The sequence below is a fragment of the Pongo abelii genome, chromosome 22 (assembly GCF_028885655.2).
Source record: "Pongo abelii isolate AG06213 chromosome 22, NHGRI_mPonAbe1-v2.0_pri, whole genome shotgun sequence".
NCBI lineage: Eukaryota > Metazoa > Chordata > Mammalia > Primates > Hominidae > Pongo > Pongo abelii.
The window spans coordinates 51,589,555-51,606,197 of record NC_072007.2 but is presented as its reverse complement, the minus strand read 5'-3'; the positions used below and the strand labels follow the sequence as shown (position 1 = coordinate 51,606,197).

General features: G+C 47.2%; 1 protein-coding gene across 1 annotated transcript in view; it reads right to left on the bottom strand.

The window, feature by feature from the left end:
- BACE2 (beta-secretase 2) overlaps positions 1–16,643 on the bottom strand; it is a 107,821-nt gene that overhangs the window by 26,369 nt on the left and 64,809 nt on the right. Inside the window, exons 3-6 of the mRNA XM_009233980.4 lie at positions 12,289–12,505; positions 8,518–8,646; positions 6,966–7,100; positions 4,425–4,526 (exon numbers count right to left, since the gene is read on the bottom strand). Coding sequence (XP_009232255.3) covers positions 4,425–4,526; positions 6,966–7,100; positions 8,518–8,646; positions 12,289–12,505 — 583 coding nt within the window. The remainder of the gene's footprint in view (positions 1–4,424; positions 4,527–6,965; positions 7,101–8,517; positions 8,647–12,288; positions 12,506–16,643) is intronic.

Here is a 16,643-nt window from a genome sequence, read left to right as displayed (position 1 = left end):
ATTTTCAACCAGTGTGATAGCATTATCCTCACCACTTTACAGATGAGGCACCCAAAGCACTAGAGGTGAAGTAACTTGTCCAAGGTCACACAGCAGAGGGCAGAGGCCCTTTAGAAGAGAGAAATCCTAATTGTGGCCCCCAAGGACTTTCTGCTTATCACTTGCCCTCTGAATTCCATGAGCCCAGCAAATTGCCTCCTGGTGCAGAGCCTAGGGTGGGCTCTCTGCTCTTTTGGGACATTTTTCTCCTCCTCCAGATCTCAGGTCAGATGCCACTTCATCCAGGAAGCCCTCCCTGGCTTCCTCTTGTAACACTAGAACACCACCATGCCCCTCTCCTTCCTGGCCTTTCTCCTTGTGGCAGTTAACAATTTACACTGATTGGTGTGATACACTTCGGTCTCCTGCACTAGAATCCAAGTCTTCTCAGGACAGAGATCTGTGGCCTGGCCTCCGCTGCAGCCCTAATACCTTGCACACAGAAGAGACCTGGGAAATATTTGTGGAAAAAAATAAATGGCATCCAGGGACAAAAAGGTGGCCGGCAACACAGGTCATCCATCTGCACCTCTCACCAGGGAACTGGAAGGAAGGTAGCATCTGCCCATATCCACTAGCTGCTTAGCTGGCAAGTTAACGACACCTGTGTGACCTCACAGGCAGGCTCCCAAGCAGTCTGCCCTGGGCCTGCCGGCTGCTGAGGAAGGATTGTGTCTGATGTGTCTATTGTAGCACATCCAGGGCAGAGTCCCACGTGGGGCAGAGCAGGAAAAGGCCATGGCTGGGAGGAGGGGGTGTCTGTCCAGGGAGCTTCCCCAAGGAAGAAAGGCGGGAGCTGGGCTGGAGGGCCAAGCAGGCACTGGGGAGGTGTGTGGTGGGGGTGCTGCAGAAGATGCTGCCGTGGAACCTGCCGGCTGGACATGGCAGGTGCTGAAGACAGACAGGAATGGGAGATGAGGTGGGGAGGGAACGAGGGGTACCACTGTGAAGGAATGCCATGACCACATTTCATCTGCAGAAGGCTGAGCTCTGCGGCACATTGATGTGGTTCATGTGTCCAAGTGTACATGTGGGGCTCACTAGTCCTGAGTCCCCTGAGGCCAAGTGTACATGTGGGGCTCACTAGTCCTGAGTCCCCTGAGGCCAAGTGTACATGTGGGGCTCACTAGTCCTGAGTCCCCTGAGGCCAAGTGTACATGTGGGGCTCACTAGTCCTGAGTCCCCTGAGGCCAAGTGTACATGTGGGGCTCACTAGTCCTGAGTTCCCTGAGGCCAAGTGCACATGTGGGGCTCACTAGTCCTGAGTCCCCTGAGGCCAAGTGCACATGTGGGGTTCACTAGTCCTGAGTCCCCTGAGGCCAAGTGTACATGTGGGGTTCACTAGTCCTGAGTCCCCTGAGCTCCAGGGGATGGGCCTGGGCTAGACACACACTCCAGAGGCACTGACAGGTGAGCAGGAGATATCAATGAGGGTAAGGATGGGATCACGTAGGAGGGCATGCAGCAAGAGCAGGGGGCTCAGGCCAGAGAAAGAGGCTCCACGAGGAGGGGCACAGGGACAAGGAGAGTCCAAGGAGGGGGCAGAAGGGTCTTATAGAAGCCAAAGGGATAGTTAGAACAGAAGACAGGAAAATGGGACAGAACGCTGCCAAGACCAGAACTGAAAACACACGTGGGTGCCCCTGGATGCATCTGCTGATGCCCACGCACTGAATATCGGGGGTGGCATGTGCCACGTGACCATGCGCACGGCAGACACCTGCCCTCCTCACCCGGGCATACAGCTGGGGAAAAAGCACCCTGTGGTTGGTTCATCCATCCCATGTTCTCCACTCAGACCATTTGTGATTGATTTGTGAAATTTCTAATGCTGGCATTAATGCATCTTTGCTTTGTAAAAAAGCGAAGTCTACTAAAGATGTGCATCACAGGGAGAGCCCCTTCTCAGACACGCTCATAGGAGGTGGGATGGTCATTTTGCTGGATTCGGCGAAGAGTTTCGGTGGCCAGGTCTGCAGCGGGACACGGGGCACAGAGCTCAGATGACAGCACCATAACCAGCTCCAACAGCAGGTGGACAATGAGCTCCGAGGGGCCAAGTAACTGGCCTAGGTAGCTCACCTCAGATTTGGATGTGGGACTTACCGTCCCCGAGCCACGGTCCTTAACCAAAAGTCTGGCAACCTCCCTGGGGGTGAAGCCACATGTCCTTGGGGGCCAGTTTTGACCTCAGATCACAGAGTTTTAAAGTTAGAAGTCATCTTCAAGTGAGTATTATTTTGCGTCTGGATTTCCTCCTTGGAGAAGCGCTGGGCCTGAGACACGCAGGCACTGCAGCAGGGTGGGAACGAGCCCAGGTCTCCGTGCCTCTGCATGGGCTGCACCTTGTACAATACTTTCTGCTCCAGGCTCATTTCTAAATACAGAACTCCAAACCCTTAATTTCTAGAATCCCATCTGAACAATCCATGCCGGGGGACAGACCTCCACATTTTTATTGTCTTTCACTCTCTGAAGCCAGCCCTCCCCTTAACCAGAAGGAAACCCACGCCAAGAGGGTTGGCTTACTGGAACTGGTAGATAAAAAAAACAAACACAACTTTATACAGAGAAGTAAGACAGACACACAACGCGCCCTTGTTATGCTTTCCCTGCCCAAGACAAACAACCTTCCCATGTTTCTCCCTCCTGACGCAGGCACCGAATGAAATCAGAGGATAATTTTAGACAAGGCAAACAAATGTGATCTCATTCCTTCTTCCTCGCGGTTTTCGGCTCAGCACATGCCACGATGAGCTCGGGAGTGCGAGCACCCCACAGCCCCGCCGCCCGCCTCTCACGGCACAGGGGCCCGGCCGGTCCACGACTTGCTGGATTTTCACACTGCGCTTCAAGCACGTCCTCGGGATGGTGGTCAGACTTTTCCATTCAGGGTATGAAGTTGGAAGATACTCACGTTCATTCTGTTGAGGGCATTTTGACTATTTAAGAAAGGAGGGTATCGCTCCTTATTTTAAGTAGGGTCTGATTTTCAGCAAGCGTTCTAAATTTAAGGCACTAAAAATGTTACCTGCCACTTTCTCTGATTCAGCAGATAGTGGGAAAGATGGAGACTCTGCCGTGGCTTCAGCTGCAGCTGCGCCAGGCGGCTGGCCGCCTTGAGACCTGCTGCTTCAAAAAGGGCCCGCGTCCTTTCCTGCTTATTCCCCCTCTGTGTCCGTTTCATCCACGTGCCGCTCTTCCCGCAGCAGTTACAGGTGTTTGAAGTTCAGGACAACTCAAAGTCCTCTCCCGCTTGTCACATTTCTGCTATGAGCTGTAACAAGGCAACCACCATACGTGCTCCTATCGGCCACTCTTTGAATTCAGCCATCACAGCAGAGCAGCGGGACAGTCAGCCCCAGCCAGGGCGGCAGGACAGGATTTGTGCAGGAAACACTTTCTGACCATCACACAAGGAAGGCCCAGATGCTATGAGAACACTCAGGAAGCCAAAAGTCATGTTCATCTCGCATCGAAACAAATAGCAGCAACGCGGTGGTTGCATGTTTAATGGAAGCTCCAAGTATCTACTATACACCAAGCATTTGACCCAAAACTCACAACCACCCCTCAGTTGAGAATACGGAGGCTCTCAGAGAGTACAAAACCCTTCCCCAGGCATCCAGCTAAAAGTGGCAAAAACTACACTAAATTTAATTCTATTTCATCCCCAAAGCTGTGCTGTATCCAATGTTTATTGCCCTGAACTGACTGGAAAGTTGGGGTCACACCAGAAATATCATGAGCCAGGTCCCAAAAAGGTGTGTTGTCCACAATCATAATTTTAATTGTATTTCAGAGCATGGCCATAAAATAATTATTAGATTGGCTGATTGTTCTTTGTCTTCTTTGAAAAAATGGTATTCTTTTATACAAACAGAAGTTAAGATACCAGTGCAGGGATGAAGGCCGAAAAGGAGTAAAATTTTTGGTTTATTTGTTTTGTTTTAAAGGCTATAAATGTATTCTTGATTTATTGTTTACTCTAACATAGTTATATTACCAAATACTGTTTTTTGCAGATTAAAAAAATACTATACCAACTGAACTATTATTTGAAATACTAGAGGGCATTGCACATTCAGATCCAAGTCCTCTGAGGTTCATGAAAGTATTATTTGCTAACATCAAAGAAGGGGACTGTGAAATTAACAAGTAATAGTTGAAAGAAAATCCTTCAAAACATAAAGATTTTAAATACATATAAAATATATTTACATATTCCACCTATACTATTACATATAAAATATACAAATACACAATAGGAAAATTTGAAATACATGGCGGAATAGTTCAGAGACGCTCAGAACACGCAGTGCTGCTCCTCAGCAGGTGACTGTAACTCAGCAACTCGGGGACCCGTGAATGTCCCGAGGACTCACCAGAGATGCGTGGGCCACAGCTTCCACTACTGCATCAAACACCTTCTGGGGCAGGCGCAGCAGCGTGGTGCCACTGTCCACGATGGCCTTGTCCGCGTTATACTTGAACCGGGAGAAAAAGGGAAAGGTGCGTGAGTGACAGTGGCGCTCCCCGCCTCACGTGGTTCCAGCCGCCATCACCATCTGTCTGTTACACACAAATCCAGGCAGCCACACCAGTCGTCATGGACTGTGTAGTTCATTCATGTTCTCAGAACTGGGGAACCAGGGGTCTTCCAACCCAACACGCTCACTTCAGAGACAAAGAAATGGGCCCAGGAAAGGGAGGGGACATGGCCCAAATTAGCAGATCAATAGCCCTCCCAAGGCACAGCTCTTTCCTTACTCAGAGGTGCCCAAGTTCCTTCATTGAGGACCCGTACTCCTGCCCCAGGGCAGAGGGAAGACCTATTTGTCTTTTGAGGCTGAAATATATTAAAAGCCACTTGTACAAACTGTACACAAATCAACTCTCTATGACCTCACTAACGAAGAGAAGAAGGACGGACAATTTTTCAACAGACATCCCATATTTGCATTGGGAACAGAACCACAGCCACAGTGCATCATAGACTGAGATACACACAGGTGCTGCCAGCCCTGTCGCCACCTGCAACATTCTTCATGTGGCAGAGGGAGGAGAATGGACACCAGTGGCCAACACCAGATGAGCCACCCCAACCACTACAGGCACAGGTGCATGGGCAAGTCTACCCAGGGATGGAATGAGTCCTGGGCCACTTGATCCTCCTGCCTTAAGGCAAATCCATGACTCACATGACCAATACACCAATCGGGTCAAAAGGAAATAAGGGAAGAGGGGTTCAGAATTTTAAGAAAATGAAATATAACAATGTATTAGTATTCTTCACAAACATTAAATTTTCAGTGTAAAAACAAACTTAATTTAAAATATAACTTAGCTTGTTCATAAAATTTTCAGTTTTTTAATATGTAAGAAAAGTAAATATATAAAATATGCAAACTGAAATGTTGCGCTAAGATGTCCTGGGATTTGTTGTTTGTTCTTTTGTGGGGTGGGTGCATATGGGGTGGAAGGAAAGAACCTAGAATCTAAGAATCACACCTCCAAATACAGGCTTTTCCTCTCTAATACACACACACACACACAGATACACACACAGAGGTTTTGTATTTTGTTTTACATTCGGACATTTGATTTTACCACTGGGTTCTTAATTGACAAATAAGTGCCTCTTGACAATAAACACAGATTTGCAATGGAAGCGATCGTCATTTTTATAATCTTTAGTTTCTCAGAGGTGTCAGGCCTCTGAGCCCAAGCTATGCCATCGCCATCGTCTCCCCCGGGACTGTGACCTGCACCTATACGTCCAGATGGCCCGAAGCAAGTGAAGAATCACAAAAGAAGTGAAAATGGCCGGTTCCTGCCTTAACTGATGACATTCCACCACAAAAGAAGTGAAAATGGCCAGTCCCTGCCTTAACTGATGACATTACCTTGTGAAATTCCTTCTCCTGGCTCATCCTGGCTCAAAGACTCCCCCACTGAGCACCTTGTGACCCCCACCCTGGCCAGCCAGAGAACAACCTCCTTTGATTGTAATTTTCCACTACCTACCCAAATCTTATAAAGTGGCCCCACGCCTATCTCCCTTCACTGACTCTCTTTTCAGACTCAGCCAGCCTGCACCCAGGTGAAATCAAAACCTTGTTGCTCACACAAAGCCTGTTTTGTGGTCTCTTCACATGGACGCGTGTGACAAGAGGTGCCTGCATATATAAGAATTGATGTTGGGATGTGATGGGTAATACGAACAGAAGTGCTAACAGGTTAGAATATAATGACATCCCCATGGTTTTTATAAAGCATTCTAAAAGTGCTATAGAAGACTGAGGCTCTCACAAGTCATCATAATCATAATGTCATAATGTGTCACGAACAAGCCAAATGTTCAGTGAGAAGGCATGAACATGGTCCTGAGGTTTGGTGTCACAGCTCTGCATGTGGCCACTTTAGTACTACCAAGCCACACACATCTATATAGCATGACCATTTTTTAGGGAGAATTGGGTACTGTGGGGGCCAGGCTAGCTGTGAATGGAGGATAAAAAGCTGATGATCTTTTCGGTTTCATTTTGCTTAATTTTCGTCCCTCTCTGTCCTACACTGATTAAAAATCTGTTTATTTCAACCTCTTAAACTGAGCTTAGGGACCATCAGTCCAAGATGAATGAATGGTGAACGGTGTAGCTCAGATAGTCCTCTTCACTCACCATTTAATGGTAATTTTGCCCTGTGAAGATAAGTGGTTGGGAGGATGCAATATTTGGGGTGGGGAGGGAGGACAATTAATTGATTTCAACTTACTGTACAGCAAGGCCCTGCATCTTTTCATGTAATGAGCCTTTATCTTACGAGGTAATGTACCTTCTATTGGCATCTACGGGTTCCAGCTGGCATATTTAAGGGACCCAGACACACACAGAAAGACACAACAGAGACCATAGCATAAATACCTCTCTGCAGTCCAGATTAAGGCTTTGGCCTCCAATTTCCAATTTCAGAATTTCTATCTGGTAGTACCACTCTTCCTTAATAGGGGTATACCAGATGTCTCCTTTATACAAACTTGGTTCAATTCCACCCAGGACCTGGGACAGAAAATATTTACAGGTATAAGAGAAAAAATACACAGACATATCAACAGGTTACACAGAGAAGCATGCACTTGTAAAGAGAAACTTCACTGCAATCAGGGCTTCTACTTCGTGACGATGTCATGAAACAAATATCAATGCTTAAAAAATAAAAAAGGAGCCAGGCGCGGTGGCTCACGCTTGTAATCCCAGCACTTTGGGAGGCTGAGGTGGGCGGATCATGAAGTCAGGAGTTCGAGAACAGCCTGGCTAGCATGGTGAAAACCCCATCTCTACTAAAAATACAAAAATTAGCCGGGCGAGGCGGCGTGCGCCTGTAGTCCCAGCTACTCAGGAGGCTGAGGCAGGAAAATTGCTTGAACAGGGAGGCGGAGGCTGCAGTGAGCTGAGATCGCGTCACTGCACTCCAGCCTGGGCGACAGAGCGAGACTCCATCTAAAAAAAAATAAATAAATAAAATAAAATAAAACAAGGAATTTTATGGGTCCACGTCTGCAAAGGTCAGATGGTATTAGGCCCTCATCTAATCAAGATGCTTTGGGGGTTCCTCTTATCCAAAGAAAGTACATACAAGTTTAGCTTTACAATATTGAGATTTTTCCTTCAAAGAAATGCAATAAAACAGTTAACCACACTGACTGACAATTATTTAGTTCCTTGGAGGTCAGAGAACAGAAGAACAAGCACTTCCCTGATCAAAGCTTCATTTTGCAAAATCATAAAACATTTCCTCATAAATCCTACGCTATCCTCTGCCTGGAAATGGTAGCAAATGAAAGTAGCTGAGGACCAGGGGTGCAGATTCTGCCTCTCACAGTCAGACAGCAAAGGGACTGGCAGCACCCCCTTCTAGTGCATTCTTCCTGTCCCCTACTACTTTTGACGTCTGGGTGCCAGGCCCTGAAGGGAAGCTCAGGCTCCAGCACCTCCGTAGTGCTGACGGCCTTGGTTCTGTTTCAGTAGCAAACACTTGTGCTGTGGTGCGTGTGTGCCTGTGTGTGTTGAGAGAGAGAGAGAGAAAGGATCTACAAGGGCCCCTGTTTCCCTGCCAAATTTATGAACTCTCCTTTGGCCCCCTACCCACAGTCAGGTCCACTCACCACACCCCCCACCGCCCCTCACTTGCCCCTCTCCCACCCACAGAAAGCAGTGCCCTTCCAAGGGTGGCAAAGAAAAGTTTTAATGGAATTCGGAGAAGCGATGAGAATCATCCTTCCAGATGGCAGGATGACATAAAGGATTGACTAATTTTAGCCATTTTTAAAAAGACCTACTACAAGGAGGATGAAAGTTTTACAGTACCTACGCACACCTACATGCCTAATATTTCTGCTCAGGTGTTTAATAAAACAGAAAAAACCAGCCCATCCATCTGTGATTTTTCGCCCCTTTAAGACTAAAAGATACCCACAAGACTACCTCCGTTGGTCCCAGATCCAGCAACGGGCAATCCGGCTCCACACATCTGCATGGAGAAAATGTTGGGGATGTTTGCTTGTGTCACCAGGGAGTCGAAGAAGGTCTCCAGAGAACTTGATGGCTGCGGGAGGGCGACAGGGAGGGACACCTGCTTAGGACTCACAGTGTAGACATGGGTCACCCAGTGTAGACGCCACGCACCACAGACAACATTCCTGGTGTTTATATTCAATTTTTTCATGGTCCAACAGTACACCAGCTTGTGATCGGGTCTAGGAATTCAGAAAGCCCCAGCAGAGCTTCCCACTGGTTGGCATTCTTCCTTTGGGCACGGCTCTGTTGTACAAATAAGATCGTATTTCTGGAAGCCATTCGACGCAGTCACATCTATCATCATGACTGCCTTGTGAGGGGGTGTGAGAAGCCGTGGAAGTGGGTTACCGTGGCAGGTGGTGGATCCTAATCTTAGGCATTTGAGAGTAAGGAGAGAAGAGTTTCTCTAGGAGCTGCCATGGCCGCAGACATTTTTGTTTGCCTGTCAGCTGCAGCTGTCCACCATGCAAATGAGAGGTGGCTGACCCGGGAGGACAGTATCCCCCGGACTCCAGAGCCTGGGGCGAGGCTTAGCTCTGCCAGATGAACTCTGGCAGGAAAGAAGCAGGAAAGGCACAAATCTATACTCCAGAAGCATAAAAGGCTTCTTATTCCCCCAAGGCCAGATTTCAGAAGCCCTCATGTGCTCTGTGTCTCCCTCACATCCAGCAAGACATACAGAGGATGCCCTCATTTCTCCAGAAAGATTCAAAGGGAAGCGGGAAGGTCTGCAAACAGCTGTGAGGTGCGGGTGTGCCAGGGGTGCCGGCGGTCATATAGGAAGTCAGTGATAGACCTGAGTTTAGATTTTGGCTTTGACAACTGGGAGACACTGGAGTTGGTGACCCTGAGTTGTTAGTTTTTGATGAAAACGTAATTAACTATAGTAGCATAGATGCTATAGGCATCCCCTGGGTGCCCATGGTCATTCACAGGAACGATTATTTACTATCTGTGAGAACTAAAACTGTGATTCCAGAAGGAGTGAGAGGGGAACTCCACCATGGCATAGATACAGATCTTCCCATTGGTGTAGTCCATTTGTGTTTGACCTCCTACTTGTTTCATCTCAGCTTCTGCAGAATTCCGATGCAGAATCTAGCACGATTTCCATATGCAACCTCTGTCAGAACACTTGTGGGCGTTTGGGTCAACCAGTGAGACAAAATCACCTCTTGGGATAACAGGGTGGGCCTGGGGGTGCCCCCAGCTGGTGTTCTACCCACCTTCTTGAGAGGCAGTAAAGCAAAGCAAACACGAATGGGAGACTGGCTCTGCCACTTGCCAGCCGAGTGACTTGTTCCTTTGCTTCCTTCCCTGTGAAACAGGGATAAGGGCAGCTGCCTGGAGCTGCTCTGGGGCTTAAATGGGCCAATACCTATAAAGCACTTGGAGCGGTACCTGGCACACAGTGAAGGAGCTGCAATCATTCTGTCAAGTCCTTCACTAGGGCCGTGCCTCGGGATCCCTCTAGGGACTTAAAAGCATCCAGGTGCCCACAGCCAACCCTGAGAGAACCTGATTCAGCAGCGGTGGGGCCCAGGCAGCTGTAGTGTTAGAAGCCCAGTAGGTGTTCCTGACACAGCCTTGACAGGAAGCCCCTGGAATGGACCAGGGGCCACCACACAACCTGATCATTGCAGAGCGCTCAGCCCACCTGTCTCAAAGACCCCTGTGAGCAGTCCGCCCAGCCCACCCTGCAGGCCCTGTTCCCAGCCACACTCTGCTTCCTATGAGTCCTATTGCTGTCTCCTCAAACCCTGGAAATGGGAAGCCAATTGTCAGTAATCTTGGAATTTCATAAATGAAAAGATAAAATGTCGCACGGAGAGTCAGGAGGTCTGAGCAAACCCCGAAGGGGTCTGTTCTCACAGAAGCTTTACATATTATTAATTCCAGGCAATTTAGGTTTACTCTATCATCTTTGGAACAATTCGCATAAAACCAGTCATATACATCTTTCATTTCCAGTCACATAAGATAAAGCATTTTGAAAATGTATTTAGGAACACAAGTTTTCATCCGTCTGCAATTCCCTATGATACAGAGGACAAAAGGTTCATGAGCCAACCCTGGCTCCGCAGACAGTGAGAAGATCCATGCTCTGACTTCAAAGGGGCAACAGCTCACTGACCCTCAATCCCCACATCTTGAAAATGGGGAGAATAAGGCCAGGCACGGTGGCTCATGCCATAATCCCAACACTTTGAGAGGCTGATGTGAATGGATCACTTGAGCCCAGGAGTTTGAGACCAGCCTGGCCAACATAGTGAAACCTCATCTCTACCAAAAATACAAAACTTAGCCAGGCGTTGTGGCGTGTGCCTGTGGTCCCAGCTAATTGGGAGGCTGAGGTGCAAGAATCACTTGAACCCGGGAGCCAGAGGTTGCAGTGAGCTGAGATTACACTGTTGCACTCCAGCCTGGGAAATAGAGTGAGACTCTCTCTCAAAAAAAATAAAAAAGTAAAAAGAAGAAGAAAATGGGGAGAATACAACCTTTAAGAAAATGGGGAGAATACGACCTTACAAAGTATGCCTCACAAGGGAGTCATGAGCACTGAGTGACCCACATCTTATCTTGTATCTTCTCAGCCTAGGGCCTAATAGGCTCTCAGTAATTGTGACTCTGTCTCCTTGGAGGGGCCAAGGGTTGTAAAATTCCTCTTGCCCTCCCCACCCCACCCCCATCTGCTCATAAACTTGAGCTGGAACAAATGCTCTTCCAGATGGGAAGATTATCCTCATGGGACAGTGGGGGCCTGTTGCTAAAGCAATCACTTCTGTTTCCTTCCACACGTAGCTCTGGTTCCAAGCCTAATGCTGAGCAAGGTGAGGCCAGGGCGTGGTGCCCAGGTACGGGGCCAGGAGAGCTGGTTTCCTTCTGCAGTTCTCGATCCATGCAAACCCATGTGGACTCCAGGAGCCCAGCACACACCCCTAGTGTCTACTCCCGCCTGCCTTTGGCAATGCCTCCAGGTGGAAATTCCCCTGCCTGCCTGCCTCCCTCCTCCTGCATACAGACATTATTTCCCCAAGTACAAATATCTGGGGAACATCCAATTCTGTCTTTCCCCATTTGGGGAGGCTCTGGTGATGGCAAGAGCAGGGTTCCACAATTCCTCTGGGGCTCACCACCACTGGGAAGGGCTGGCTCTCCCCAGGGCATGCCTTCAGGCTGCCCATATTCCCGTGCTGGGTGTCTCCTCGGAGGTGTCCCCTGCAGAGCCAGGAAAACAGGCCACGTCCCAGCCTGGCGGAGGGCACCATCCCCTGCCTGCATTCCAGGGCCACCCGCAGGCTCCATCTTCACGCAAAAGTATGAATTTAATAAATGTGTTTTCTTTTAATCCTACCTTAGTAAAAACTCCTAAACACACACCACAATCTACGTGATTCAAATTCTGTTAACATTTTAAACTATAAAATGAAAATAAAACAAAAAGTTAATGCTATTAGTCTGTCTTACAGGAAGATTCCAAGATCATCCTGTTTACCTTCAATTTAAAAAATGCTTGGAAATATAATTGTGTGAATGCTGGTCTGTTTCCACCACATGGTTCTCACTGTCTCCAAGAACAGCCCAAGACTCATGTGTCAGCCCTTTAATGATTGATTTTCAGAATCTCATCCTATTATTTGATTTCCTTAAATCCATGGATTAGCCTTACCTTGGCAAGTGTGGCATAAGCTAGGCCAAGTATTCCATTCCATTTAATCCCAGGCAAAAAGAAATTCTCTGATTCAAAAATAGTGGCAATGTTGACAAGAAAAGAACTATTGAAGCCTTTGGGGATGGTGACGAGGTCTTCCCCAACGAAGCCCGTCCAGCTTCCTTGTGTGTACTTCACTGTGACGTCAAAGCCCTTGGAGCGGTATGTGCTAGACCTGGAGAAAGAAAAGCATATTGTATTCATTTTATTTTATTTTATATTTATTTATTTATTTTTGAGACGGAGTCTTGCTCTGTCACCCAGGCTGGAGTGCAGTGGTGTGATCTCTGCTCACTGCAACCTCCGCCTCCCGGGTTCAAGCGATTCTCCTGCCTCAGCCTCCTGAGTAGCTGGGAACACAGACACATATCACCACGCCCAGCTAATTTTTGTAATTTTAGTAGAGACGGGGTTTCACCATGTTGGCCAGGATGGTATCGATCTCTTGACGTTGTGATCTGCCTGCCTTGGCCTCTCAAAGTGCTAGGATTACAGGCGTGAGCCACCGCGCCTGGCTAAGCCCCTTGTATTCTCTTATGTATCCATGTTCCCGAACCACGAAGATAAGGTTGCCATGTCCAAGGCAGCTATCCTAAACACAGAAAGTCTACTGTAAGCCTGTAAGCGACTCTTTATCATGAACGGCATCAATGTTAACAAAGCGACAGCTTCCCCCAAAAACATAATCGCTAATGTTTTGGTAACAGTGTTTTCCATGTCATGTGGAAGGGATGCACTGGTGTGAACATGTGGCTTGAGTTTAATTTTTCCCTATACCCAAGTTAAACCCTGTAAGTCAGGTGCTTTGCTTGGCCACTGTAGGACACGACCCTTTGAAGGACACAACCCAATCTGGCACCTGCCTGGCCCTCCGGCTTTGCAGGGCTGCTGCGCTGCTGCTCTGTGACACGGGTAGGTGCCGGCATCCCAGAGGGAGGCTCCACCAGCTTGTGCCCGCAGCAGCTGGGGTTCAGGTTCACACATACAACTCATGTGACAAATAATGACCAAGCCCTACCTGCTGAAGCCCAGGTCCTTCATGTCACAGGTCCTTCTCAAGATTCTCCCCCAATGCCCCAAAGGTGATTATACTCACACCAAAATATGGGCAGTGACGCTAATGGCATGCCAGAACATGAATCACTGTGACATGACCGAGAGCCTGACACTCACATGGCCCTGGAGGTAAGAGCTACTGACGCAGAATGACATTCACAAGATCAGAGGAAAGTCCTGCCCCCTCAGTTTATGCTGTAGTGAGGAGAGACAATGAATGCGGGAATGGTGGTTACGGGGACGAGAGCCACCCAGGGAACAAAGCAGGCAAGGGGACCTCAAGTGACCCAGCAGTTGGAGAGAACTCTTGGATCCGACCATGTCTGCATGAGACCTGAATGAAGACAGTGAGAACTGGGGCTCTCTAGGGGCAGAGCATTGTGGAGAGAGGACAGCAAGTGTCATGGCCCTGGGGAGTCCCACCCTGCAAGGTCATTCCTACGCCCATTTGAGTTTGAAAACTGCTGGAATATAGGAAGGAACCTAAGAAACATCTCTAGGCAAATATCTGTGAACTCAAACCACGCTCCTCCTAAGAAAACGATCACAATCCTGAGCTAAATATCAAATCACCCAGTAGATCATGCTAAAGCGATCCTGCTCGCCTGCAGGCTTGATTTCACTCTGTTTTAATAATCAGTCTGCGAACATTAACACATGTTAATAAGTCTTTGTTGTAGGATTACATGAACTAGTGCAGTCTTGCTTAAGGTCAGTAAAGAAGTTTGGAGATGACATGATCATTCATTCATTCATTCATTCATTTATTATTTCTTTTAAAGAAAAGGTCTTGCTCTGTCTTCCAGGCTGGAGTGCCATAGCGCAATCATGGCTCACTGTAGCCTTGAACTCCTGGGCTCAGGAGATCCTCCCACCTCTGCCTACTAAGTAACTGGGACTACAGGTGCACACCATCAAGCCCAACTAATATTTTTCTTTCTTTTTTTGCCGAGACAGGGTCTCATTATATTGCCTGAGCTAGTCTCAAACTCCTGGGCTCAAGTAATCCTCCTGCCTTAGCCTCCTAAAATGCTGGGATTACAGGCGTTAGCCACCCTATCTGGCCTTTTATTCATTAATTCATTCTTGGTATATCTGATAAGTGTTAAAAATGTTAACTATCTTTAATTCAGTAACTGCACTTCTAAGAATCTGACCCTAAGGAGACACCCAGGAAGCAGACAGGGGTTCATGTGCCAAGATGGTCGTGATGCTTTATGTATAACAGCAAACAGTTGGAAACCATCCAAATGCTCAGCAACAAGGAAACAGTTCAGTAAATTACAGCATATCCATATGATGCACTATTATGTGCCAAGGAAAAAATGTTTCTTTTTCTAAGAAATTTTAAATGATGTAGAGAAAAAGTTAAAAGAAAAATACATCAATGAGACAGACTCTCCTTCAAAACTATTTATTACACTCAAATATTAACAGTGGCCAGCTGGGGTGGCAGGATTGGGGGTGGGAGGGCTCCTATTCTTGTGGTTAGGTACCTCCATTTTTGCATGTATTATTTTTATATTATTTTACGAAGGTCTGGCAAACAGATTTTGGGGAAACAGCTGATTCTAACTTCATAACGGGGTACAGAATATAAAGATGGTTGGCTTTTAATATTTGCCTACTATCTTGGTTCACTCCACCGTGATCATAAAGTAAGAGAGGCAATCAGTGAATGTTTTCTGTGTGCAAATCTCCCGACAACGGGCAGGAACAAAAACAGAAAAGTGACCACAGAGGGACCTTAGAGCACTAAGGGATCCACCAGAAATTACCCAGGTAACATGCAGTCAGGTCTTTGAAATGGGGTATTTGAAGATTGGTGGAATGTCAAGTTTTAGTGCCAATATAAATTCAGATGTGCCTGCCACATGGGAGGAGATGCACACGCTTATGTTGAATAGCAATAAAAATACTGAATTATTCAGTCCATTTTGACAATTTGGGTTCATTCCTCAAGTTCAGAAATATACGAAGACTAATTATCTTGAAATGCTTGGAGAATACAATCTAGAAGAGAGGTTGGCAATTTTTTTCCATAAAGAAACAAATAATAGATGTTTTAGGTTTGTAGGCCATAGGATCTCTGTGATAACTACTCAGCTCTCAAACGTAATGTGGAAGCAGCCACAGACAATGTCTAAGTAAACTTGCATGGCTGTGTTCTGATAAAACTTTATTTACTAAAACAGGCAGCAGGTCAGATTTGCCTCCTAGGCTAGAGTTTGCCAACTCCTGGTGTATTAGTCCATTTTTACACTGTGATAAAGACATACCCAAGACTGGATAATTTATAAAGAAAAAGAAGTTTAATGGGCTCACAATTCTACGTGGCTGGGGAGGCCTCACAATCATGGTGGAAGGTGAAAGGCACGTCTTACATGGGGAAGGGAAGAGAGAAATGAAAGCCAGTGAAAGGGGTTTCCCCTCATAAAACCATCAGATCTCGTAAAACTTATTCACTGCCACGAGACAGTGTATGGGGAAAAACCACCCCCTTGATTCAATTATCTCCCACTGGGTCCCTCCCACAATACATGATAATTATAGGAGCTACAATTCAAGATGAGATCTGAGTGGGGTCACAGCCAAACCATACTACCTGGTCTGGTAGAGTAATCGTTTGTTGTTGTTGAGATGGAGTCTCGCTATGTCACCAAGGCTGGAGTGCAATAGTGCCATCTCGGCTCACCGCAACCTCCACCTCCTAGGTTCAAGAGATTCTGCTGCCTCAGCCTCCCTAATAGCTGGGATTACAGGCGCATGCCACCATGCCCAGCTAATTTTTGTATTTTTAGTAGAGATGGGGTTTCACCATGTTGGTCAGGCTGGTCTCAAACTCCTGAACTCAGGTGATCCACCTGCTTCAGCCTCCCAAAGTGCTGGGATTACAGGCGTGAGCCACGTTGCCCGACCCTGGTAGAGTAATCGTATCTTTCTTAAACAGTCTAAAGTGCTATGACTTCCTTTTGAAAAGTTTAGTTTCACTTTGTCCAGGCTATAGAAAACTCCATAGAATTTGTAGTGTTAGTAAGAACCTGAACCAGCCTCCATATCTATTTAGTATGTCTTCTCTAGTTTCCTGCTCAGGTTGCTGGTCTCCTTACAGAGGGAGCACTCTGGATATTTTGGTGTCATTTCCAGAAAGACCAGAGGCAGCTGGAGTTATACTGCCTGGGTTCAAATATGAGTTCAATCCCTTATTAGCTGTGTGACCCAGGGCCAAGTTATTTATTTCTCTATGCCTCAGTTTC